This window comes from Carassius auratus, chromosome 17 (assembly GCF_003368295.1).
Source record: "Carassius auratus strain Wakin chromosome 17, ASM336829v1, whole genome shotgun sequence".
NCBI lineage: Eukaryota > Metazoa > Chordata > Actinopteri > Cypriniformes > Cyprinidae > Carassius > Carassius auratus.
Genome location: NC_039259.1, coordinates 26750641 through 26778407, shown reverse-complemented (window position 1 = coordinate 26778407; position 27767 = coordinate 26750641). Strand labels below are relative to the sequence as shown.

At 34.5% G+C, this 27767-nt stretch overlaps 1 protein-coding gene and 1 pseudogene across 1 annotated transcript; one reads left to right on the top strand and one right to left on the bottom strand.

Moving 5' to 3' along the window:
- Nucleotides 1–5816: 5816 nt before the first annotated feature.
- Nucleotides 5817–14435, top strand: LOC113117816 (visinin-like protein 1). The gene is made up of 4 exons (XM_026286746.1): nucleotides 5817–6126; nucleotides 9073–9239; nucleotides 10468–10683; nucleotides 12860–14435. The coding sequence occupies exons 2-4, from the start codon at nucleotides 9078–9080 to the stop codon at nucleotides 13055–13057; spliced, it is 576 nt and encodes a 191-aa protein (XP_026142531.1). The 5' UTR covers nucleotides 5817–6126; nucleotides 9073–9077; the 3' UTR covers nucleotides 13058–14435.
- Nucleotides 14436–14773: 338 nt separating this feature from the next.
- On the bottom strand, nucleotides 14774–27681 carry LOC113117828 (structural maintenance of chromosomes protein 6-like; annotated as a pseudogene).
- Nucleotides 27682–27767: the final 86 nt, after the last annotated feature.

Here is a 27767-nt window from a genome sequence, read left to right as displayed (position 1 = left end):
AAATGCGTTCAAATGCAGACATTGAACTGTTCTTTAAATGATAGTTTTGTTTTGAAAGTAAAATAAGGTAATATCGCTTATAGGGTGTTTTATAACACATATACCCTAGATGTTAATATTAATGAAACAATTTTGTACAGTGTTCACTGCATTAATACTCACTGGAAAATACTGCTGTCCTGACAGATAAGCATAGGATCCAGCCCCCAATCCATATATGGATAAAACCACAAAATATATTTGCTAAAATGTATTCAAAATATTAAAAAGCATGGTTTTATTGATTTGTTTATTTTTTATGGGAAGATTCTCATGTGTATTCCTTAAAATTGTGAAAAAATTAAGTTGATATAGATCTTATTTTATAAAGTGTGATTAAAACTTTATTTTTCTTTCTTTCTTTTTTGTCAGTGTCCATGCTGTTGAGCTGTTCATTATCTTTCTTGTTCACAAGAACAAATTTCTTAACCCTTTGCATAGACTTGAGTATTTCTCGCTGAGATTTCCAATACTGTAAAATCTCATAAAATGTCTAAATAATAATAATAATAATAATAATAATAATAATAATAATAATAACAACAACACATTTCTTAAGGACAATGAAACCATTCTCCCTCATTAACTTGTCCTTGGTTTATCTGTTTGTATTTTTTCTTTCCTTCTTCCTTTTTTTTTCCATTTCGATGCAATGCAGTTTCTTTGCAACTAATACTACCCATGTTAGTCTAATGTGTGCATCCATGTAAAGTCAGATAAAGAAGAATTTGATAATGAGTCAGCCAGATGTTCTCATTAAATAATAGAGTTAATGTTGACATATATAATGACAGCCAGCAGCTTACATATTAGCTTTACGGAAGAATCTTTTATGAACATGTGATGGGAAGCAGCCCAGGATCTGGATGCTTGTTTCCATGACAACAAGGACTGGGCAGCATCATGAACTCTGAAACACACGCTTTGGTTTCATGACATGCTGTGGATGATGAGAAAAGCAACTCTACTGAAGCTTTCCTGCATGCTTTTGTCATATTCTTATTGCTTTGGCTTTGACTGGAAGGTAAGGTGAGAAGGTTAGCATTATTTAGTTGTGCTCGTTGTATTTGATTATGTGTAGTGCTTTCATTCAGTGTCTATAGCTGCTTAATGCAGGCTCTTGCTGAATGGTGTGAGGGAGATGGATGTTAATGTGTGTGTATCCATGGCAAAAGCACTTGTCTTCTCCTGCACTCAATGCTTTAGTCTAATGAGAGGACTGAACCTGTGTGTGAAGACTCAGACTTCTGTAGCTCTAGACGTGCATTCGGTGAAGGTGAAGAATAATACACATATCTGAAACAAAAGGACAACAGCAGCTATAATTAACTGCCTTGTTAATAATGGATAATAAGAGTGTGAAAATACAACTGTGAAAGAAAATCTTATTCATAAAAATTGTCATATTGCATAGGGAATGTGTATCTACATTTGAGTAACAAAACTTTTATTTGATTTAATTTTAATAATAAAAAGGCTGTATAACAATATATATAATACAAAAAAACTGAATGAAGATACAGTTTCAGTCTTTTTGCCCTAGGATTCCTTTATTAATAGTTTAAAGGAATGACATTATTTAAAAATATAGATCTTTTGTAGGATTAGAAATACAGCTGTCACTTTTAATCAATTTGATGCATCCTTGCTGATTAAAAAAATTGAAATATAAAATCATATTTTCTGATATATCTGATCAGGCATATTTATCTAAAAATAAATATAATAATGTCAACCCAATAAACAGGTGGAGAAAACTTTTTTTTTTAAACGTTTTTTTTTTTAATTCAATGCATCAAATGACATGTCTTTGTAATTATTTGCACAAAAATTACACAAAAAACCACATATTCATTACTGTTGTTGTTGTTGTTTTTTTACCAGAAATCTTCAGTAAACATTTTAACTAATAATTGTACAATAAAAATCTACTTAAAAATTATATTTTATTATTTACTTTTATTTGATGAAATTCAACAAGCATCCTTCCAAACAGTTTGAATTACAAACATGTTGATGTTTATGATTACAGCATTCTTACACCAAGTAATTTCCTTAAGTTGCTTGTGATCACTGTACATGCACTTTTTTGTGACTGCACTCACAAAGAGCAGTTTGAACACTCATAAAATATTTTAAAGTACACTTACAGAAAAAATAGTTCTAAAACTGTGACTGAGGTGGCAAAGGGTATTTTAGCACTTTAAAGGTACATATTATACTGTTTGAAAGGGTAGCAGTGACAGTTTTGTGCTCAACTTCCAATACTTTTTTCAGGCCTGTTAATCATGTTAGAAACCACGGATGTACCCCACTCTAAAAATGTAATTAGTAGCACATTTTGAGAGTGCCATGTGCCAGGTATTGCCATGTCAATATTCTCTGTTTGTTGTCTAGAAATCTAACGTGTGCTCTTGTGCATGTGGCACAAAGGCCGAACAGGAGTGAAATTAAATGCAATCAGTTTCATTTGAGCGGCTCATTCGGCCCCAGACAGACAGGAATATACTGAGCCCCGAGCTCTTCACGAGGACACGGATCTTTCAGATCACTATCCTCAGCCTCCCACAATGAAAATGCAAAGAAAAGGCGAGAACCAGATTTAAGGTCAGCCCCTTCTAAATCTCACGTATGTGGCTACAGTGAATTCTATTACCTATTTATCACTCTCTTTCTATTCTCCGCACTGCTCTTTAAAGCAGCTGCTGCATTCATCCATCACGTCTGTTATTGATTAAATGTCAGCTGACCCAGCGGATTATCTTCTTTAGTTATAATTAGACATTATGGCTGTATACTGAAAGCTTGTTCTCCCATTGGCAGCTGAAGCCAGGAATGGTGATGATGTCACTTCCAGAAGCATCGTTCCTGTATCAGCTCAGCACTGTCGATTTTAATAGAGCGTTCGATCTCTAAATAATGTTTAATTTTAATTTGTTCAAAAAACTTGGCTATTTTATTTGAGGTAATGAATTTACATGCCACTCAATTCAAGAGATAGAGATTCATTTAAATTGCAATGGCAGGAAGAGGAATTAACTGAATTACAATTCTAAGAAATTCAACACCCACACAACCGCAGTGTTTCATTAGTTCAAAACAGGGGTTACATTAACAGATTTAAAAATCCATGACTAATTATGCCTATTTATTTGCTGATTTATATAGACTACCGTTCAAAATGATGTCTTTAAAATGTTTAGATGTTTTCAAAAGAAGTATCTCACACTCATCATTATATATATTGATAAAAATTATTTGATAAAAACAGAAATATTGTGAAATAGTTCTACAATTCAGAATAACATCTTTCTATTTGAATGTATTTTAAATGTAAAGCTGAATTTTAAGCATCATTAATGTGTCCTTCAGAAATAATTTTAAAATGCTGATTTGGTGCGCTTAGTAATGATGAAAAGTTTTGCTGCTTTTTATATTTGTGAAAACTTTTTTTAATCTTCAAATTTTAAGTTCAGCATTTCAGAAGTTCAAAAGAACAGCATTTATTTGATGTATAAAACTTTTATAACATTATAAATGTCTTTACTGTCACTACTGATCATTTTAATGCATCTTTGCTAAATAAAAGTTTTAGTTGTTTCAGAAAAATATTTCTGACCTCCAACTTTTGAACGGTAGTGTAGAGTACATTTTCATACCCGATGTTTATCTAAAATAAGTTAAATACTGTCAACACAATCAGTTGGAATTAAGAGAAAACATCTGGTACATATTCTTTCTCTCAAGTGTTAATACCATAATAAATGAAGCACAAGTTTTTTGATTAAAACATTTTCTGATGTTCTATATTTCATGGAACAAAGATATTTTGAAAGGCAATGACATCAACCCAACACTTGAATCCACTGACAGAATATAGAAAGTTATATGAAATATGTTGATGTTGTCATGCACGAGTCCCTCCATCATTCAAGCACTGTACTCTTCACTAAACCCAGCTGAGTCACCGGATCCTGAGGATTATTCTGCACCGCCGTCATGTTCAGTGAACCCCAGTGATTCAATCACATCCTGATTTCACTCATTCACTTCAACCCGCATCACTTCCCACAAAACATCACAGCAGGTAAGAAGGAAACCCTGCTTCATCTACAGGAATAGAAGCATAAATGGATGGAATATGGGCCGTGTTACATCAGAGGGGAAAAGGATCTCATTCTTTCCTTTTTTTCTCCAAATGTTGACGTCAGACCTCCACAGAGCCTACATGATTGGTACAAGATGTTTGGTTCATCAAAGATGCTTATATGTAAGTGTTGATGAAGCATTAATAGTGTTTAATGCATTTGTAAGATGTTTAACTCTTTATGAATGTAATGTTTTTTGTTTTGTTTTTCTCACAGAAGACTGATGCCAATGCTTTGAGGACTGGTATAAACATCAAATAAATGGCACAGAAATGAGAATCTTAAGTTCTACTGTCACATTGAGGGAAAACAAATAAACATGTCATATTTTCACAAATATATTGTTTCTGGCTCAATTATAAATTGCCATTTAAAAATGCATGTTTGTATTTTTATACAAAGTAGTCCGACACAATGCTTCAACTGTGAAACACTTTTGGTAACAGATGTTCTGCTTTGCCAGTGAAATCATTATTATAATGTGATGAATTGCTTTTGCTCATCAGCTGTAAGTCTCCTTGGATAAAAGCATCTTCTAAATGTGTCAATATGTATATTTTTTGAGCCAGAACAGAGATGATTTATAGTTTATATAAAACTATCTTGCTCTCTTCTGCTACAGAAGTAGGTCTTGTGTTTCCACTAAAATGACTTGAAAGGCTGAAGCCAATTAAAATAAATGTGAGCAAAATCATATAAATATACAACTGTTTTCTAACCGCTTAATTGGCTGGTACAGCTGTTGAGTTTAAGACTCAAACAGGAAGCAGACTACATTCGTAAGTGATTAAAGAAATCCTTCTTTAACCATCCTTCAAACAGAATCCGTTTAAAACCACACATACAATATCTCTGCTCTATTAGCTTTCTAGATGTCACTAGAAAATCATTTAAATAATCCTCATATTCATGTTGTTTATTTTTTTTTATGTAAACATTAAATATTTGCACTACAAACCAGGATGTTTAGAATTCAGAGCATTTAAACATTCTAAGGCTGATGATGATAGACGAGGCAACTTTCTGAGCAATGTTGCTTGAGCACTTTCCCAATGAGAATGAGTAACACATTTCTATCTGGATACTTTACATCGGTCGTGGGCCTGTGTCTCACCTGGTCGCCCGTTGATGGCAATATTGTCCAAAAAGTTGTGCCGTGTATCAACAGCCTAAGATTCGAACACATTTACCAGCTGTTTTCCTTCACTTCTTTAACCTAATATTCTGGGCTCAAACTGACCCAAAATTCTCTAATCTTTGTCTAATGCCTAAAAGTAAAAACCAGAAAGCAATGCAATCGTTTAGAATATACATTTTTCTGTCATTTCTTTATTCCCCTGCATGTTTGGTTACACTATTTGTAGAAAATATCTGGTTCTAAATAAAAATAATTTCTAAAATCATGTAAAGTGCATGCGGCTTTGAATACGAAAAAAGAAGAATACTGTCTGTGTTCTTGAATTTAACTATAGGTCAGATGAACACATTTACAGAAAATGGGAGTAAATGAGGCTGATCTCAAATAAACTGGTATTATTCCCTCACATATCCCATTGGAGTCTTTGAGAATTCGCAATAGGTAGCTAGTAATAAAGACCGTGCACCAACGATTCGCACGTAAAGCATGCATTCTGTGGTAAATCGACTGTTTACTGTCACGAGCTCCCTAAGAGCAGGGTTGCAAGCATCCAATTTGCGCAAACGCAGGCGAGGAGCAGCATAGCGTGGTGGTGATGCTCGCTGCATGCCGCATGTCTCGCGTCGCATAGCGCACACACACAGACGGAAGCGGGCTCGCGTCAGCTTGGAATCACCTTTACACATTATTTGGCGTTCAGTAAACGCGACGAATCCCAGGAATTTGGGTTCGACACACGCGAAACCGGACGGTTTGCGAGCACCAGCACGTTTCCATCAGCCTCCAACGCGTTACTTGAAGGTAAGAGGCGATGCATGCGTGCATGTGCGGCTGTGAAACATTTATGAGCGTCGCAGTCATGTGTGTTGCTTTTTTTGCTTTTGCCATTTAATGCAGCGAAACGATCTGACAGGCGTCAATGGTGAATGGGTGAACGTGTGAATGAATGAATGCATGCACGAGTGACTACTCGCATGCATTATTACTAGCCTGCGTGGCCTGATTTGAGCACTTTGCGCAGGTTAAAGGTGTATTAAGCTTTAGTAGGTATATGTGATGCTTTTGGCGACAAAAGCTCACTGGTTGCTTGTTACTGCCAATTTGCTCAGAGACGAACCTTTGGTATTGTGTGATGAATTTGAGAGATGCACTGATGTTTCCCAGCCTCACTTGAGATTAGAGATTTCTGATGTGATATGAGCGCAGTGCAATGCACAAGCAAAAGGTACTGCGTCTTTTCTCTGCGGCTCTGGCGGAATGGTGCAGATTCACAGTGGTGCATCAATAAAAACACACGAAAATGCCCGTTTGGGATGGTGAATGTTAGTAGGCTCGGTTATACACGTATATGCAAATGCTGTTCTACCCATATTCTGTCACACCAAAAGGCTCGTGATGTATAAACAGCATCTAAAGCAAACGCACATATGGTGTCAGGATGCTCTTCAACGGATCTTCAAGTCGTGAAGTCCAGAAATTCCTCCGTTAAAGATCACGGATAGTTATTCTGCATCGCTTCTCACTGGTTTCCCTTCTCAAGGTCATTCGTTCAGCCATTGGAGCTTGAAAAAGCTTCAGCACTATTACATAAGAGTGACATGAGATTGGGTCTTGGGTAATAATTCCTGACTGTCTGTAATTAAAGCAGCATTCTTATCAAATGTGTTCGAGGCTGCTGTTTTTCACGCTCATGTTTGATGCAGGAGAGGCTGCAAACACAGACAGACGCTCCAGATGGAAATAAAGAGCTCCTCTCCAACCCCTCCTTCCCCGTTTGGAGCCTGTTTTACCTGATGCCCATTTACACACAAACTCTTGTGACTTTGATCTATTTCCAGAAGCACAACAGTCAGGCCGCTGGAGATGAGCAGATCACACTTGACATCATTGCGTCCATCACTTAATAGTAGCCTACTTTGTGTGCATTATATTGCGGAGATAGTTTTAAATAGCCTATACATTTGCATTCATATTTGAAATAATAGGATATGTTTGACATCAAATTGCTCCTTCTTTATAAATCTAGTTTATTTTGCAATGCGGAAGTAGGCGATTTTCTGGGAAAATGAAATTTCCAATGTGTTAGGCACAAATAATATTTTTGGAACTGACAGAATGTGGTATCATTCTGTTTATTGTCCATTAGCCCTGCAATTATTGGCAATAACTTCAATTTCATATTTAAAAAGTAACAAAATATAGGCCTGCAGTTGCAAGAAAGATCTTACATTGAGAAAACCTCAAATGACAATGCACTTTTCATTATATCTTTCTATAGCCTATATATATATATATATATATATATGTGTGTGTGTGTGTGTGTGTGTGTGTGTGAATAAATGCTGAATAAATATGTTTTCCATTGATGTATAGTTTGTTATGATATGACAATATTTGGTTGAGATACAAGTATTTGAAAATCTGGAATCTGAGAATGCAAAAAAAAATCAAAATACGGTAACACTTTAGAATAAGGTTCCATTAGTTAATGTTAGTTAATGTATTAATTTACATGAACAAACAATGAATAATACATTTATTACTGTATTTATTCATCTTCGTTAATGTTAGTTAATGAAAATACAGTTATTCATTGTTAGTTCATGGTAATTCACAGTGCATTAACTAATGTTAACAAGCACAACTTTTGATTTAAATAATGCATTAGTAAATGTTGAAATTAACATGAACTAAGACTTATAAATGCTGTAGAAGGATTGTTCTTGCTTAGTTCATGTTAACGAAAGTAGTTAACTAACATTAACTAATGGAACCTTATTCTAAAGTGTTACCCAAAATACTGAGAAAATCATCTTTAAAGTCCCCAAATGAATTCTTAGTATTGCATATTACTGATCAGAAATTTAGTTTTAATATATTTACAGTGGGAAATTTACAAAATATCTTCATGGAACATGATCTTTACTTAATATCCTAATGATTTTTGGCATAAAAGAAAAATCGATAATTTTGACCCATTCAAAGTAATTTCGGTTATTGCTACAAATATACGCTAGAGACTCATGATTGGTTTTGTGCTCCAGGGTCACATATATAAATTAAAAAGTTTCATGCAATTGGGTCCCGGCCTTATTGGCTAATAATGTAATGTATAATAAAAAATAATAAAAAAATCAACATTGTCAAGAGTATATATATAAAATCGTTGGATGGCACACATTTTATAATAATTTATAAAATGTTTAAGAGTGATTATTTTTAAAACATAAATATTGTGTAGAATTAGCATTATTTCAGCAAATTTGTGTACTCAAAAATGATGTAGAAACAATTATTACTCAAAAAATACTAGTGAATTTCACAAATAATTACAAATTCACAAGTACACACTACATTAAATGTAAAATTCTGAAGTAGAAAAAAAAAAATAAAAAAGTACTGTCTTTTAAAAGTACTCCAATAATCTTTATTTACAACTTTGAAATATATATATACTGTATATTTTACAGTGTACATATTATTTGATATTATTGCTATATTTCCGCAAACCTCCTACCAATACATGGTTTGTAATGGCTAAAGCTCATACAGATTATCAGCACTAGCTTTTAAACCGTGTGACCAACCACAAAAACTTTAAAAAATATTATTTTGTGACAGTTTATGTTGTCGCTCTATATATTGATATCAGTGTCTATACATGGATTTCAAATCTACACCCGCATCTCTTATTAGATACCTGGAAGAACGTTCTATAACCGCATTATTTCTGTGTTTCTCATGCAGTAATCATGGGAAAACAAAACAGCAAACTGACCCCTGAGGTGATGGAGGACCTTGTGAAGAACACAGAGTTTAATGAACATGAGCTCAAGCAGTGGTACAAGGGCTTCCTGAAAGACTGTCCCAGCGGTCGACTAAACCTGGATGAGTTCCAGCAGCTCTATGTTAAGGTGAGAATCTATTGATCTGAACTCAATTCAAAGATCACCATTACCACTATTACCCCCTAACTGGGGCTTTTACTAATGGGATAGTTCACCCAGAGATTAATCTTCTATCATCATTTTGCCTCATGTTGTTGCTAACCTGTTTGACTTTCTTCTGCTGAAAGAAAACATTATACATTACATTATATATAGATATCTCTACTTTGAGGATTATTGATAGTAACCATACAACCATGCAAGCTTTGAAAAAATCTAGATTTAATAATAAAAAAAGAGCTAAAGAAATTTGGGGCCTGTAAAAAAACCATAAAAAAAATAAACAAGAAACATCCGGCAACTGTTCAGGACTCCCTTTTAATTGCATTGCAACTTTGACAGCCACTAAATTTGAAATAATTTGAAATTTCATTTTGAAGATTATTTAAATTAACCATGCAAAAATATATATTTAATAAAAAGATCAGGAAAATGTCAAAAGAAAAAAAGAAGCTGGTTTTGTTAAAAAAAAAAAAAAGTTTAAATAATATGATATTTTTCTTTGTTTAAAAAAAATATAACTGGTTTAATAAAAAAAATAAAAAATCAGGAAAAAAGAAGACATTGAAAAAAAAAAAAAAAAAAACCAGAGCCTGAAAAAAATTATTCAGACGTGGCAATGATTCAGAAGACTTTAGCAACCAGCAAATATAAAATTCTACTTCAAGGATTATTGAAAATAACCATGCAAGTAAAAAAAATAAAAATATAGATGGATTAAATCAAAGGGTCAGAAAAGGAAAAGAGCTACAAAAAAGAAAGTAAGTATCATAATATGTTCAATATGAGACAGTAGGGTTATACATTTTACTGCAGAGAAGCACAAACTAGTAAAAGCGGCCGTCTGTGAAATTGTATTCATAGAACGACTGTGAGATGTGAGGACCTCAGTGAAACACGCTGTTAGATGTACTTGTACACACTGCGCAGTGCCCACTTATTTTTGAATGAACTGCCAAGGAATGAACCAGAAGCAAAGAACAGAACCTGCTGTGGCGGCTATAGAAATATTCAGACATGAAAATCAATAAGTGTCCACAAATCCCTCTTAAAGGAACAGTTCACTCAAAAATTAAAACGCTGTCATTATTTACTGACGTTCATCAATCCAGAGCTGTCTGTGGGCAGACGCTTAGAAGAATTTGAAAATGAAACAGTGAAAATATTGACAAATCTCATTTTCTTTTTCCTGCAGTTCTTCCCTTATGGTGATGCATCTAAGTTTGCGCAGCATGCGTTCAGGACCTTTGATAAGAATAGTGACGGTACTATCGACTTCAGAGAGTTCATCTGCGCCCTGTCCATCACGTCACGGGGAAGCTTCGAGCAGAAGCTCAACTGGGCCTTCAACATGTACGACCTGGATGGAGACGGCAAGATCACTCGAGTGGAGATGCTGGAGATTATAGAGGTACAGAAAACCCCTTTATATGCATGGAATGAATGCCTCTTATTAAAAAAAGCACTTCCCACAAATAGTGTACAAAACGGCACCAGGAAGTCAAACTAAAAATATTGCAATTATTTTATCTCAGGTTTGTAATATCTGCGACCAGAATTATGTCTATGCATCAAAACACCTTGAGATTTTGATAATTGAGCAATAAATAATCAAATCAAATAATAAAATAAATAAGCATAAGTAAAAAGGTAGTTAAATTAGTGCTTTTATTTCCAAAAGACTGCAGAAAACTGCTTGTTTTAGGGGAAACCCAAAATAAAGGTATAAAATAATAAACATATAATATATATGATTAATAAAAACATGTCTGAATGAGTAACAAGGTTGGAGATTCATTTTATTTTTATTGTAAACTATTATGCCTTCATTCCAATAACTTGATGTTAACAATTTGTATTAAAGGTGAATCCAATTTATTTTAAAATAATTTTATATAAGCTCTGCAATTTTTACAAGCAATATTTAAGATGTCTGAACAAATACCATGTGATTTTGATATTTGAGCAATACAGGTAATACATAGGTAATAAATGAATTCAATAAATGTTGGAATGGGCAACAAGGTTGAAGATGAATTATTTTCAATAAATTGAAGAAAACTATTTATATGATAATGTCTAATAGTTCTCATAACACAATAAAATGCTTCCAATGCTATGAAGAAGATCTTTTCAGTTTTACATGAATTTTGTAGTTTTTCAGCCAAAAATTTGAACGTTAGAACAGAGACCCTGAGATTAAGATGTTTTTATAAATAAATATTAAATAATGAATACAATTAATACAAATAAGGTTGGAGTTTCATCTTTAATTACTATGTTTATTTCAAAATAAATGTGAGAATTTTATTTGATAATATCTAATAGTTCTCATAAGTGAAAATGTCACTTAAGATTTATTTTCTATTATTTTATGCATTACTATTTAATTTTAAGACATATCTGAACAGAGACACTGTAATTTTGATTTATGAGCAATAAATACGATGTAATAAATTAAATTAAAACATCAGAATAAGCAAAAAGGTTGAAGATTCATCCTAAAATAATGCTTTTATTTTCAACAGATTTCTTAGAAATTTTAAATGAAGTTTGCAGTTTTTGCAGCCAATTAGTACACGTCAGAACAGAGACCCAGATTAATCTTTAATTAGTGTGTTTATTTCCCATTAATGTGAGAATTTATTAGATATCTAATAGTTCTAATGACAGAAAAGGTGACAGATGCTAATAAAAGACATTTTCTATTAATTTGATTTATTACCATTTTATTTTAGGACACTTCTGAACAGAGACACTGCAATTTTGTTATTTGTGCCCCTGGAGCACAAAACCATTCTTAAGGGTACATTTTAAGAAATTTATACATGAGATTTATACATCATTATAATGAGATTTATACATCATCTAAAAACTGAATAAATACACTTTCCATTGATGTATGTTTTATGATTGGACAATATTTGGCTGAGATACAACTATTTGAAAATCTGGAATCTGAGGGTGCAAAAAAATCTAAATATTGAGAAAATCGTGTTTAAAGTTGTCCACATGAAATTCTTAGCAATGCATATTACTAATCAAAAATTAAGTTTTGATATATTTTCAGTAGGAAATTTACAAAATATCTTTATGGAACATGATCTTTATTTAATATCCTAATGATTTTAGTCATAAAAGTAAAATAATTTTGACACAAACAATGTATTGTTGGCTAAATATACCCCAGACACTTAAGACTGCTTTTGTGCTCCCGGGTCACGCATGAAATAATAAATAAATGTCAGATTGAGTAGCAAGGTTGCAGATCCACCCTTATTTCGTTTCATATGGACTTGTTTAAAGGTGTGTGACGTTTGCACCACTAACAGCATCGAACAGAGTTGCGATCTGTATATCTGAGTGACCCAACGGGCCTGGACGTGATTTGCTTGGTGATGCTAGTGGCACAGAATTCACACACTTCAACTTCATTTAAAATTAACATGCGTCATATTTATGGAAAGTGCCAATGGCAAAACTGAAAAGAAAAATAAATAAATAAGAAGGACATTTCAGCACGAACACTGGCAATCTCAGCGCCTCCTCGTGTCATTAAAGCCATCTTTTCTCCTCTCTGTGTGAAGGCTATTTATAAAATGGTGGGCACGGTGATAATGATGAAGATGAACGAGGACGGTCTGACACCAGAGCAGAGAGTGGATCGGATCTTCAGCAAGATGGATAAAAACAACGACGACCAGATCTCACTAGACGAGTTCAAAGAAGCCGCCAAGAGTGACCCGTCCATCGTGCTGCTCTTGCAGTGCGACATGCAGAAGTGAAGCATGCTCCGGACTGAACCAGTCATCCGTTTCCACTCTCATTTCCACAAGAGTAACATGTCTGGACTACTTTTAAACGAACTTTCTTTGTGTGATCGAACAACTAGTATGCATGAGAACGTTAACCGCTAAAGAGTTTAGAGTATATCCGTTTAATTTCCAACATGCAACAACGTGAGACGTGTAAATCGAACACGTCCGGTTGTTTTCACGCATCCATCGTCAGTGAAGTGCTCCGCCGTATTTCATTTCTAGCCGCAATACTTCCGATCACACGCACTACGTTGACTGCCGTGCTTCACGCGGTAATTCGGGAAGCGCGACACACTAAATATTACGATGAAATCAGTCTGTCGAACTTCAATACTGGACATTAAGGAGGGCGGCTTATCAAAGGTCCAAACGTGCTTGTACTTGAGAATATAAATGTAAGTTATTTGCATGCATGTCCTAAGTGTAAAAAACTACTCTCTCTTCATTTCGGCAACCTTGACGAATAATGCAAGGGAGGCCTTATATAAATGATAGTATCAATAACAATGCTAATGTGTGAGATTTACATTCGTTCCTCATCGGTCCATTAGATGTCCTCCCCCGGGTGCATGTTTCCTCACGTTTAAAGATGTACCATGTGTGTGGTAAAAGCTTTCTGTAAGGCACACCTTCCAGCTCGGCCTCCGGCATGATTTGCATCTGCTGGTTTCACCCTATTTTGCACTGACTCCTAATATCCAGTATAACCAACCATTATTTTTCTTAACATTAAAAGACCACCGCTTACTTCATTTTTTTGTTCCTTTGTGCACATGCATGAATGGTTGCCTGTGAATTCGTTTTAGTAATTATACAGAAAGGGCAATATAACATTGTAAGCAAATCTTCCCTTGGAGGGCATTTGGTAAAGGATCCACTTCTTATTCAACCGTTTTTTGTTTTTTTTTGTTGTAAAAACATTTCTACTCCAGCACCCATGGATTTCAGCTGCATCGCTCAGAAGCAACTTTTCAATTATTTCCAGTACCCTCGTTATGTTATTCCCTATATTTTGTATTCTCCGTGTGTTATGTTCTGCTGAGACTTGACAAATATGGCATTCCAGATCTCCTACTTTCACATCTTGTGACATTCAGGATGGTGACAGTCCCTTTGGTGGAGAACAAGACACATCTTTGTAAAATGCACCTGCCCAATAAATAGTGTACATGTTTGCCCTGTAAATATTTGTAACTATTACGGTAAAGCCAAAATGAAGCAGTCCTTTAATTGTGTTATAAGAGTATGTGTTTTATTTGTGGCATGTCTTCAACTTGGTATGTAACAGTTGCACTGACGACATTGTGATTAAAATCAATAAACTATCTATGGGTTGTTTTCAGAACGTAGGTGCCTGGTCGTGCACAAAATCAGATGGTTAGTGATATCTAGGAAGAGCATTGTGGTTTATTACAAGAGATGCTGGTTCAAACTGACAAATACCAATTCTCAACATGCTGAAACTGTCATGAGCAGATGCTAACAGCTGGAAACCGAAAGGAAGTTTTATCCCAAAATGGAAAGTTACTCACCCTCAGGACATCCAAGATGTTGATGAGTTTCTTTCTTCATCAGAACAGATTTGAAGAAATGTAGCATTGCATCATTTGCACACCAATCGATGCTCTGCAGTGAATGGGTGCCGTCAGAATGAGAGTCAAACCAGCTGATAAAACATCAAAACAATGGTGATCCAGGCAATGAATCCATCAATTAATATCTCAAAAGATGTGTGTTTATAAGAAACAAATCCATCATTAGGGTGTTTTAATTTCAAACCATCAATTCCATAATCAATAATAACGCTTCCTTCAGTGAGAAAGTCCATCTCCTGTTGTCCTCTCATGTCAAAATCCACCAACATATTAGTTTATAACTGTTTGTTTTGGACTGTTTTCACTTGTAAACCTTGATTGATCTGTGTATATTTCCATCCTGATTCAGACTTTTTCACTTAAGAAATTAATATTACAGTACGTATAGAGGACTCAGATTTTAGCTGAAGCTAAGTTTGAAGTTAAAAATGTCTTGATGTGCTTTTTCCCACAAACACACAACTTCTCACTTTGCAATCGTTAATTGATGTACCAGAGTTGTGTGGATTACTGACGGCACCCATTCACTGCAGATGATCCTTTGGTGAGCAACTGATGTGATGCAAAATTGTTCCGATGAAGAAACAAACTCATCCAATTACTGGATGGCCTTAGTACATTTTCCCAAAAAAAAAAATCATTATCAAGTGAATTATTCCTTGAGTCTCCTTTTTTTCTTTTTTTAGAACAAATGAACTTGATGAAATGGCTTGGACATCACAATAACACAAAATAGGCGCACACTTTGTGCTTTTAAAACATCCTTCGCAGACGAACTAGAACCATAAAACTTCTTTAAAAATAAATAAAAGCAAATGCATAATAAACATGTAAACTTTACACACTTTGAGTACAGTCTCTCCAGGCAATCTCACTCCTCCTCTGCTTCTCTCTCTGGATCCTCAAGCTGGTGGATCGTAATATGGGGACTATCAGAAAGATGGCTGAAAGATAATGCAAAGAAACATCAATGTCTATATCCAAAAACATTGACTCTATAATTCAGTGCTGTGTGAGGATACGGTGTTTCTGATCTCTGAGTTAACACCTTAACAAACAAGGCCCTGGGCAAAGATCAACACTTCAAAGAACAGTTTCTCTTTTACTGGGTTCACAATTTTGCATTTGATCAACTGATGTCTGCAAACGAAGCACTAGCTCAGCGAGTCAATAAGAAAGCTGCTTTGGGGTGTGTGGTCTACAAACCATTTGCATTTCCTTCCTGAATAAATGTGACTATGAGGACAGGAGATAAATGAATGCTGTTACTCTGATTGACATTTGGTATCTCACACACACACACACACACAAAAAACGTTCAAGTTTGGTCATATTTCAGCACAAAATGATAAGTATACATAATGATAACTTTTGTTTTACTGAATTTATGCACATTTGCATAAAAAAAAAAGGAGGAGGAAATTTACCACAAGTGTCCAGATTACAGTAATGAAAATTTTTTCTTTAATTATCACAATTCAAACACAGTAATGGTCCTAAAACGGGAATCATACACACATTTTAATTTCTTAAAAATTATTTTTAAATAAAAATGTCCAAAAACAACACGATGGCGATGACTTTAATTTACAAAAAATTGTAACTTTATCATTTTTGTTTGGCTTTTGGGGTTTCCCATAATTAAAAACGACAACAATAACAACAACAAAAAACTATGCCATAATTTAAAATACCTTTATTTCAAACTAAGTATACTTCAAATCGACATATTACACTTTATTTTTTAGTATTTAAAAAAGAATTTTGCTCAATGCACATTTCTTAATATTTTGCCTAAAATGTGTTTTAATATCACCATTGATGATTACATGATCTCTGTAAAATATCAGTCTTTAAATGCAAGATATTTAAAGTTTACTTGCAATAGTTCCACTTTAGCAAAATCAAATATGCTTAAGCGTATCTTTAGTTGAACCTCAGCACTACATAATTAAAGTACATTAGGTCCAAAATTAGTTGTTTACATTAAAAATACTTTTAACAATAGTTTAACAAATGCACAGATGCAGGGTATGAAAATACACATTTTAGTTTTACCCCCACTAGGGTCAGTTAGACAGGTTTCAGTGAGTTTCACCATAAAACGTGTAATAACTTGTATATTCTACCTGGTGGACTGAGGGGTGATGAAGATGAACTGTCGCTGATGCTGACGTTCTGAAAGTTCCACAAGCATGTTCATCGAAATGCTGCGATTGTGCATGTCCTTAAAAAAAAAAAAAAAAAAACTTCATATGTAAAATACTAATGTTTGACATATCAAATGTCTTCAGTAAAGTAATCATACAGGCAAGAGTATACACCATGAACACGTCGAACTCATCGAGGCACCGGAAGGGCGACTCTGTAATCTCCCAGAGTGCCAGGATGAAGCAGACGGTGGAGAAGGAGCGCTCGCCTCCCGACAGGGAACGCATGTCATTGACGTTGTTTTCTTGCTGACCGGGGGGTTTCACCTGAGCCGAAACAAGCAACATACATCACAAAAGAACCAAGGATGTTGTGTACTCACTTAACGCTAGGTATACAACAGAATCCTGAAAATATATTCACAATTTACACAACAATATTAAGCAGCACAACTGTTGTCAGAACTGATAATAATGTTTTTTCATCAGCAAATCGGCATTTGAAATAATATTTCATAATATTATTAATTTAACTGTATTTATGATAAAATAATTGCAGCCTCTATCAAAAAAGGTAGCTTACAGAAATGGACAGAGTTTCATTGCTGTGATCGAACATCATCGAGCCACAGCAGTTCAGCTTCATCATGAAGTCGTTGAAGTACAGCTTGCACCTCAGAGAAAGTGACCTGGAAACACGATTTAAAACAGACTGTTCAAACCTGAAGAACAGGAGTGGAAACCTTTTAAACAGAAACAAAACTCTTACGTAACAGTGTTACGCTAAGTTACCGTCGCATTATTTTGCATCGGTCCTGACGGTCAGTCATGATGAGGTCCAGACGATCAATAAACTTCCTGAGATCCCTCAGCTGGCCGGACTTGCTTTTGTAATTACTGTGAGCCTCTGCGTACTCTCTAAAAAATATATATTCTTCAGTCATTTATTTCAGCTATATTAAATATAGGCTTCACATTTATGCTTTTTAAATCTCTAACATGCTTCTTCTGAGTCAAACTGAGTCAAAATGAGTGGAAAAAAAGTAATTAAATGTATTAATATTAATAAAAAAAACATAGTAAAAGAAAATATCACATGAAATAAGCTAACAGTCAAAACTACTTTCTTAAAAATAAAATATAAAATATAAAAAATATTATAACAGCTGAGCCAAGTCTAAACTACCGTATTTTCCGGACTATAAGTCACACTTTTTTTCATAGTTTGGCTCGTCCTGCCACTTATAGTCAGGTGCGACTTATTTCTCAAAATTAATTTGACATGAACCAAGAGAAAACATTACCGTCTCCAGCCGCGAGAGGGCGCTCTATGCTGCTCAGTGCTTCTGTAGTCTACACTGAACAGCATCTCTGGCAGCATAGAGCGCCCTCTCGCGGATGGTGACGGTAATGTTTTCTCTTGGTTCTAAATGAATGCGACTTATAGTCCAGTGCGACTTATAGTCCGAATAATTTTAATAGTGAAAATTAATTTTAATACTTAAAAAGGAAATAGAATAAAACCAGCTGTGCACACCTGATAACTCGTTCCTTGTCTCCGTGGCTGCTCTCTTCTGTACTGATTTTTTGTCGCAGGCGTGTGATTTCAGCATCAATGCCTCTGGCACTCTGATATACCTGCTGTCGCACAGGACAGATGGCTCTGGCTTTGGCTTCCCAATCCTTCAAAGCAACAAACAATGAGCAAGTGCAAGATTTCATCATACTGCTCTTTGGATGAAAATAATATGCACATTTTCTTATTAAGGAGTTTTCTATATGAGATTATATGATATGAAAAGGAGTGATTGCCTGTGTTTCTTCCTCTCTGAGTGACAGATCTTCTTTCATGGTCTGAACAGTAGCCTGATGATCCTCAAGTTTCTTCTCTAAGATCTTCAAGGTTTGATCAAGTTTACTGCACTCAGCCTCTGCCTTAACTTGCTCCTCCTATTCAAGACAGATCCATCTTCCAATAAACACTATGTGTGTGTGTGTGTTTTGAATGTGTCTTAAAGAAGACTTTTCTGCACACCAAGCATGAATTTATTTGATCCACAGTACAGCAAAAACAGTACAATTTTGAAATATGTTAGCTATGTAAAATAACCGTGATTTCAAAGCTGATTTTTTTGCATCAATTCTCCAGTCAAATGATCCTTCAGAAAACATTCTTATATTCTTTGCTGGTAAAAAAGAAAGAAAGAAAAAATAATTCATTATCGTCATCATGTTGAAAACAGCAGAGAATAATTTTTTCAGGTTTCTTTGATGAATAGAAAGTATTTTTCTGAAACAGAAATATTTTGTTTACAATATAAATGTCTTTATTATCACTTTATTGTATTTTTATTTGAAAGTATACATTTCTATAACCCCCCCCCAAAAAAAATTCAAAAAAAAAATTCAAGCTTTTGAATGGTATAGTGTATGATGTTAATAAAAGCTTTCTATCTTAGATAAATGCTGATCTTTAGATATTTCTATTAATCAAAGAATCCTGGAAAAAAAATGTACTCAACTGTTTTATATATTATTATTATCATGATTATTATTATGAATAATAATAATAATAATATATGTTTCTAAAACAGCGAATCAGGATGTTAGAATAATTTCTGAAGGATCATGTGACACTGTAGACTAGAGTAATAATGATAAAAATTCAGCTGTGCATCACAAGAGTAAATCACATTTTAAAATATATTAAAATATAAATCAATTATTATAAATAAATAAAAATATCTAACAATATTAGTGTTTTTGCTGTACAGTATTTGGGATCAAATAAATGCAGGCTTGGTGAGCAAAAGAGAATTCTCTAAAAAACATAAAATATCTTAATGTTTAAAAACTTTTGACTGGTATATATATATATATATATATATATATATATATATATATAGCATAAAATGACAATTCAAAAATTTCCAGGTTTTCCATGAATTTGTGGGAATCCTGTAGTAGTTGATATACCACTGACAGTTTTTTTTTAAGAAACCAAAAAATGTAAATATTAAAATCTCAAATGTAAAATATTTAATCTGAGCTGAGCGTACTGATCGTCCAGCGCTGTCTCTCACCTTCAGTTGTTCCTTCTCATCTGAGAGCTGCTCCACTTTAGTTTTCACATCATTATATTTCTGATTAATATTCATAAGCGCCGTCTCATGTTTCTTTAACTCATCCTGGGCCTCTTTCACATTTCTCCTCTCCGATTCCATCTTCTGTTCATTTTCTTCTGCTTCTTCTTCCTGTACATTTGACATTCGCTATTATTCCATGTCAAAAAACAATAAACATCAACGTTTGCCTGGTAAAACTGATGGAGAAGTCACCAGAGAGCTGATGTCTTCAGCATGCGTCTCTTCAATGTTCTTAAGTTCGGTTATGGAAGCTTTAACCTTGTTTATACTCTCCTAGAAAAGAACAATTAAAGCCAGCATCAACTACTGTATTCAGATATGTTTGGGCATGAATCTAGACTCTATGATATGATAATATGATAATACCTGATTCTTTTTGCAGGCCATGATGACACTCCGCAGCTTCTCCTCCATGAACTGAATGTCTTTCTTCACAGAGCTCAAGTGAAGCTGGAACCGTGAAAGCTGAGCCCGATTGTTCTCCAGCTCTGAGTCCACTAGACTGGAAATCAGTAAAGATAAACACATACAGTACATTCAAGTATAACTGCCTCGGATCATGCCTTAAAGAACTGGGCTCCACAAGGGTTTGCATGAATTATCATCACTGTGCCAGCTTTAACTTGCTCCAGGTACAAACAGAGACACTTGCCGTATTTCTGCCTCTGGGTCTCCACCAAGATACTGGGCCAGTACTTCATGTTCAGCTGTGTAATAGCGATTGGTGTAGACCTGATCACCATCTCCAGTGAAGGCCTCACGACAATTCTTTGGGGGTCGCGACCCCTGCATGACCTTCCTCGCACGAGCGTTCTCCTGTTTAAAAACAAAAACAATATACATTTTAAATATCTAAATAATATCTAAGAATTAAATATATAGATAGACTGCATTTTATCTTTTTATATATACTTTAACATAAACTATAACTTATTCCAGTGAATTTTCAGCATCATTACTACAGTGTTCAGCTTCACATGATCCTTCAGAAATCATTCTCATATGCTGATTTATTAAAAGGCTGTGCAATAGAAATTTTTTTTAGCCTTTGATACTTTTTTCAGAACTCTTTGATGAATTAAGAGTTAAGAGTATAATTATTTACTATCACTTTTTTATTGAACATATCAATGCAGAATAAAATAATTTATTAATTTAATAAAATTATAATAATAAATACGTTTAATAAAAATGTATGGACCCAGCTTTTTAACTGTAGTGTTGTTGGTTGCAAAAGATTTCTATTTTAAACAAATGCTGTTCTTTTTCACTTTTTTTAATTTGCCCTGTTTAGTAAATCTGGCCTTAAAAATCCCAAACTTTTGAACATTAAACTATAATGAAAAACAGATTTACTCAATTCTTAATCAGCTGAATGCAAATAAGGTCTTTTATTTAGACATGTGCACCCTGTGTTACACATTATTATAAATGCTTTTACTTATTACTATTACTTCACAACTTACTTTGATAATCAGAATGCTCTCAATGCCCCTCATGTCAATCAGACAGTTTGTTATCACCGGGTTCTCGATATTGATGCATTCAAGCACAGATGGAAACTCAGGATGCTGGACTCCACTGACAAGAACACGTAGAAACATCATGTTTACTGTACCCTTATAAGACCTCTGGATCCATTTCTGGACATTTCTTACCGGCCTTGCAGGTTATAAACTCTGTCCGTGAATGGACACACGATTATCTGAGGCCTGCCGCCTCTGGGGAAGTATGAGGACATCAGTCCTTGCAGGACTTTTTCGTCCCTGTAATTATCACAGCAAAAGCTTTTAATTAAACCTCGTACGCAACTCTCCACAGCCACGGCTAAACTGGGATCCTTTAGGCTGATGCATGCACCTGGTGAAGATTGAAAACAAGATTAGGAGTAATTCTGTGTGAATAATCTGGAGATACGGAAGGCCTCTCACCTATAGGTCCCACAGGTTTCTTGATGAATCGGCCCTGAGCGAAGGCTTTGTTGATGGACTCCATCAATTCTGGCATGTGATCGCCGAAGCGTCTCAGTCTGTTGGATCTGCTGGCCATTAGCTGCTTCTTTCTCTTCAGTCTGGACTCCAGAGAGACCTGGATGCTCTTTTCCTCCATGCTTTCCAAAAATGATAAAAACTCTAAAACTGTAATTTATCGAAAGCAAGATCATGTACAGATGGGTCTATATTTAACTCATCATTATCAACTGGTTTTGCAACAGTTTTCAAAATGCTAAATATTTATTTTACTTATTCTACTGTATTTCATGTCAAAAAATTAGTGCTGTCAATCAATTAATCACAATTAATCGCAACCAAAATAAACGCTTTTAAATACATAACACTATTTCTTAATACATAATACAAACACATGCATGTATATATATTTAAGAAAAATATGTTATGTTTATATATTATATATATAGAAGCATACACATGTAAATAGTTTCAAAATATATACATAATAAACACAGTACACATAAATATATTATGTAAACAAAAACTTTTATTTTGGAAGTAAATAATCATTGGACAGTACTAATTTTTTTTTTTTTTTTAGCTAGATTTCAAGTCAAAGCCGTGCCACATGACATTAAGGCCATCATGTTTGCATACACCTTGTGTCCCTGCCATAAGAAGTAAAGCTGTCAGACTTTACCTCAGTTTATCATATTCCTCTCTTCCTTTAAGCAGAGCTTGTTGTTTGTCCTTGATCTCTTGATTCAGAGCGCTGGACTCGTCCTCAAGCTTTTCCAGCTGCTTTTTGAAGGCAGATATTTTTTCTTGATGCTGTGCTTGCTCAGACTCATGGCTTCTTCTGCCACTGCTAAAAACCTCATCAAATTACGTAGTCAGTTACTTGAATCACGTTTTCAACCAAGTCAAACACACAGCATGATGTTAAACAACTTATCAACATAAACAGCCTAAAATTAGAGGTGTTCCCTCAACAAAAGGACTCACCCATGACTTATTTTGTGAACTCGGTCCTGAAGAAGGCATTGCTCCTTTTCTAAGTTCTTCAACTTATTCTCAGCGCGGAAGTAAACCACCTGAAAAACTGGCACTTTAAAAATCTAAACAAACTCTTTAGAAATCAAGAAGAACCCTCTTTATAAAATCTGCCAACTTAAAGCAGTAGCTCACTTAGAAACTAAAACCATGCAATCATTTACTCTCCATCAGGTCTTTTTAAAACCCATATGATTTTCTTTCTTCCATGCAACACAAAATGAGATGGTTCACACTTCTCTTTTCCATTCAATGATAGCAAATGACTGGAGCTGACAAACAATCTGCACAAAATGTGTAAGCTATATTTTAAGTCTTCTGTCGTTATTTAGGTTATCAGTTCCTGAAAAGTTGAATCATCCTCTTTTATGCAGATTTTTTGTTCTTGTGCATGATAACCTCTGGTCACTTAATGCCTTCAACTGCTTGGGGAAGAGAAGCACAAACGCTCTTCAAAATGTGTCTCTTTATATTCCATAGAAGAACAAATTTTGGGTGACATTCCTTTAATAATAATATAACACTGCAAACAAGCAAATGTTGCTCACATGTAAAGAGCTGAAGAGATATGCATGTTTTCATTTAAAATTAATGCAGCTATTACATAGCTCGAGATATTAAAGTACATTTGTGAGCAGGAGCAAAAACTCTGTAACAGTAACTAACAGAAAGAGAAAAGAAAGAAATCTCACCTCCTGATTTTTCTTTGCTTTCGTTTTGACTTTAATCTCGTCTTCATCTTACAGCTCTCCTCGGCCAGACGCTCCTGCTCTTCTCGAAGCATGCAAACCTTCTTCTGAATGTCCTGCAATCTCTTTTCAGCGGTGGTAACTTTGCTCTTAAAAGCAAATAAGTTTTTAAGTCAGATCGACTAATGTTACATCTGGATGATACACACTTCACCTAATGAAGTTTAACAGCTACTAAAAACCATATATCACACTATCAGTCGTGTTGTTCTGTTAAAAACTTTACACTGCCGCTCAAAAACATAATAATTATGATTTATATTGTTTTTGAAAGATGTCTGCTTTTCCATATAAGCATATTAAAATGATTTCTGAAGGATCATGTGAGACTGAAGACTGGAGTAATGATGCTGAAAATTCAGCTGCGCATCACAGGAATATATTTAAATAAAGAAATGAATGAAATGAGAAAATAGTTAATGTAACTTCCATTTTTGATCTGCTGAGCATTAGACACGTCTTTCAATCCCAACAAAAACAGTTTTAATGTACCATAATACAAACATAGTTCTGCCAGATCAATACAGTTGAACACACAGACCTGACAGAGCTGCAGCTTTTCTTCATGTTTATGATTAGACTCTTCTTTTTCAATTTGTTCCATCAGTTGTTCAACAAGCCTCTCCTTCTCTCTCACCTTAAACAAACAGAGACACTGCTGAACAAAGACTCTCTTCGCAAGCGACTTTTCACACGTCTGCAAGAAGCACTAAATCACGTACCAGACACCATGCCATCTTCTTTTTCAAGTCTCCAGAGTCTGTCTCATATTGTCAAGCGATGACAAGCGCTCATATCTTTCTTTCTTTTGCAAAAACAACTGCCTGAGATCTTTAAGACACTAAAAGTATAAAGATACAGCCAATGTGTGATGTTAGTGTTGAGTGCATGTGTAAAACAGCTATTATGGGTGGTTAAGTATGAGAAACACTAATAATGATGCTTGAATATGAATTAACAAATCACCTCCTCTTGTCTTTCCACCTGTTCGCGAGTCAAGGCTTTAGTCTGCTTGATGTGAATGTAGTCTTTCTTCATTTGCTCCAGAAGAGTTGCTTTCATGAAAACTTAAGGGAAAAAAAGTGTGAACAGCCATACAACACTGCTTCAGTTATTCAGTTTCAAAATTGAGATTTTATACATCATCTAAAAGCTGAACAAATAAGCTTTCGATTGATGTATGATTTATTAGGATAGGACAATATTTGGCCGAAATCTGAAATCTAAGGGTGCAAAAAAATCTAAATCCTGAGAAAATCGCCTTTACAGTTCTCCAAATTAAGTTCTTAGCAATGCATATTACTAATTTAAAAAATGAAGTTTTGATATATTTACAGTAAGAAATATACAAAATATCTTCATGGAACATGATCTCTACTTAATATCCTAATGATTTTTGGCATAAAAGAAAAATCTGTAATTTTGACCCCATACAATGTATTTTTGGCTATTGCTCTAAATATACCCCGGCAACTTTTGTGACTGCTTTTGTGCTCCAGGGTCACATATATGAAAAATAAATCACCTTGTACTTGTCTGCTTCACTTTTTGAATGCAGGAATTGTTTGCTCATTTCTTGATTCAGCACTGAAACAGGATTTTCAACCTGTAATATGACATTAATCCAGAAACAGAAATAAATCGATTAAATGTTTGTGTGGTTTACTTTATGCAACATGAATACTAAAACAACTAGATGTTTAACTTAAATAATTACTTCTCAATAACTAAAAGATTGCACTTAAAAGCATGCAAGTCATATGAGCTGATATCTTTGTTTTTTCACCGACAGTACCTGGATGCCGAAATGGTCTAGTATAGCAGTTAACTCTTCCTTCTTTGTGGAAACGACATGACCTAGAAATAGAGAGTCTAAATATATATGAGGAAGTCCTATTTCTGAAATAACCTGAGACCTGAGAGTAAGTCTTGATATTACCAGTTTTATTCTTGATTTTACAAGTCCTGCAACCGTCGCTTGTGATCCGATGCTCAATGCAAGATGCTGTCTCCATAAATGTCACCTTTATAGGAGTCTGTTCCCTCTGTTTTTTAATATCACTTTAATGTCTGCAAAACTGGAAACAAAAGGATCTTATGAAAAATAAAAAGTATCTTATGAAGTAATACTAGTGCATTCTAAAATATACGAACCTCTCTTTATATTTGACAAAGCCCTTCAGAGATGTTCCTCTGTTGGTTATAGTTGCTTTTCCACCAAGACCCACTATAAGAGCTGTGAGAATGCACTTTTCCAGCTTAGATTGGCATAAAAAAAATGCATACAGTGCACTGAGAAACGAGTATGTTTTTATACCTGTCTAAAAAATCTAAAAATCATCTACAGTGATTTGAATTTAGTTATATTACCATAATCTAAATTACAATGCTACAAAATAAAGAAGTTGCACCATTAAACTGACATCGTATTTATTGTTTTTTAATGAATAGTTGTATTTTTAGGAGTACCCGAGGTGTAAATCAGCTTAGATAGAAGGGCTCTTGAAGTCAAAAATGTTGAGAAACATTTATTTATACACTAGCAGTCATACTTTTGGACACATTGACCCATTATTTGCTATAAGTATTTTGCAATAGTATTCTGTTTACTTTTCCATCAGCATCCAGCCAAACAACACATTTTTATCATTTTTTTTTTTAAGAAAAATATATATTAAAAATAAAGAACATATAGAAATAAATACTAGCCTTTTTAAACCATAGTGTTAAATACTATTTATACATGTAGTTATTTGCATTTCAGTGTACAGATAGTTGCTACAAGTAGTCGTGACAAAAATGTTTACATTTTGTGCCACCTAACACGATAATTATTGTATAACACAATAAAAACAGATGTGAATTATATTTTAGTATAGGACAAGCTAGCATAGAGGTTTCCTATTTTTAGATGAATCTTCAGTGTTTTTTATAGTGTTGATTTTTGGCAAATTGTAGGTCAGTTTTTTAATTTGATTCCAAGACCATTTTTTTTAAATTAAACATCTCATATGTAGGCACAAATGATTTTAAATGCTTTCAAGAGTTCCAAAATTGTGTTTGACTGGTAGTTTAAATCATGAATGTTTTATTAATTCAGTCCAATTAAAAAAATGATAATAATAATAATAATAATAAAAAACTTACTTCCATTGTTCCCAACAATGAAGTTTACGTTTGGTCCAAATTCGAAAGGTCCGAGCAAATGGTGGCTCATAAAGTTCCTCAAAGTGATACTTTCTATCACGCCGATGTCTCCCACACTCTGGAACAGCACAAGATGTTATCTGAACCGGAACTGACACTACAACATTTAGTGATGGTATGTTATGCATTCATGAAATCACTAAACTGACCGAAGCAGAGAGTGACTGATCTTGCTGGACTTCATCCTCCTCATCATCCAGAACATGTGTTTTGCCATCTGTCCTAGGAGTCTTAGAAGGTTTTACAACATTGTGGACACAGACTTCCTCTTACTCATGACTGAAAGATGCCCAGCCTAGAAGAAAGGAGCACAGAAACACACCCGTATGCATCTTGAAGCGTTTCTAACGTGCTGTCAAACAGTTTGTTTCACTTATTCAGAGTTTTATGAAACATGATATTTCAAGCAAGAAAGTTCGCATTTGATGTCAGAAGCTGTCACTGAAATGCATTATAAAGGCAGGGTTGCCAACTCTCACGCATCTGGAGTGTCACGCCAGATGCGTGAGAGTTGAAGCACAGATGCTGCATCGCAGAGAGGAACAACAGATACTCTCGCGAACATGCCAGTATGACATCACTCTGCTGACATAAACGAACAGGTGTACAGACAGTAATAAAAGTAAGATCTATTACATGAATCATGTATATCTGATTGTGCTTACCCCTTTCCTCTGCATCTGGAAAGTGAATGCGTCTTCTTGAGGTCTTCCTGGTTGACTGGCGCACAACTTCAACAAACTCCACCCTCCTGCTATGACTGTAAAACTTCTGAGCAGTGCTTATTATGCTGCATAATGTCCATAAACGTCGTAGAATATTGTA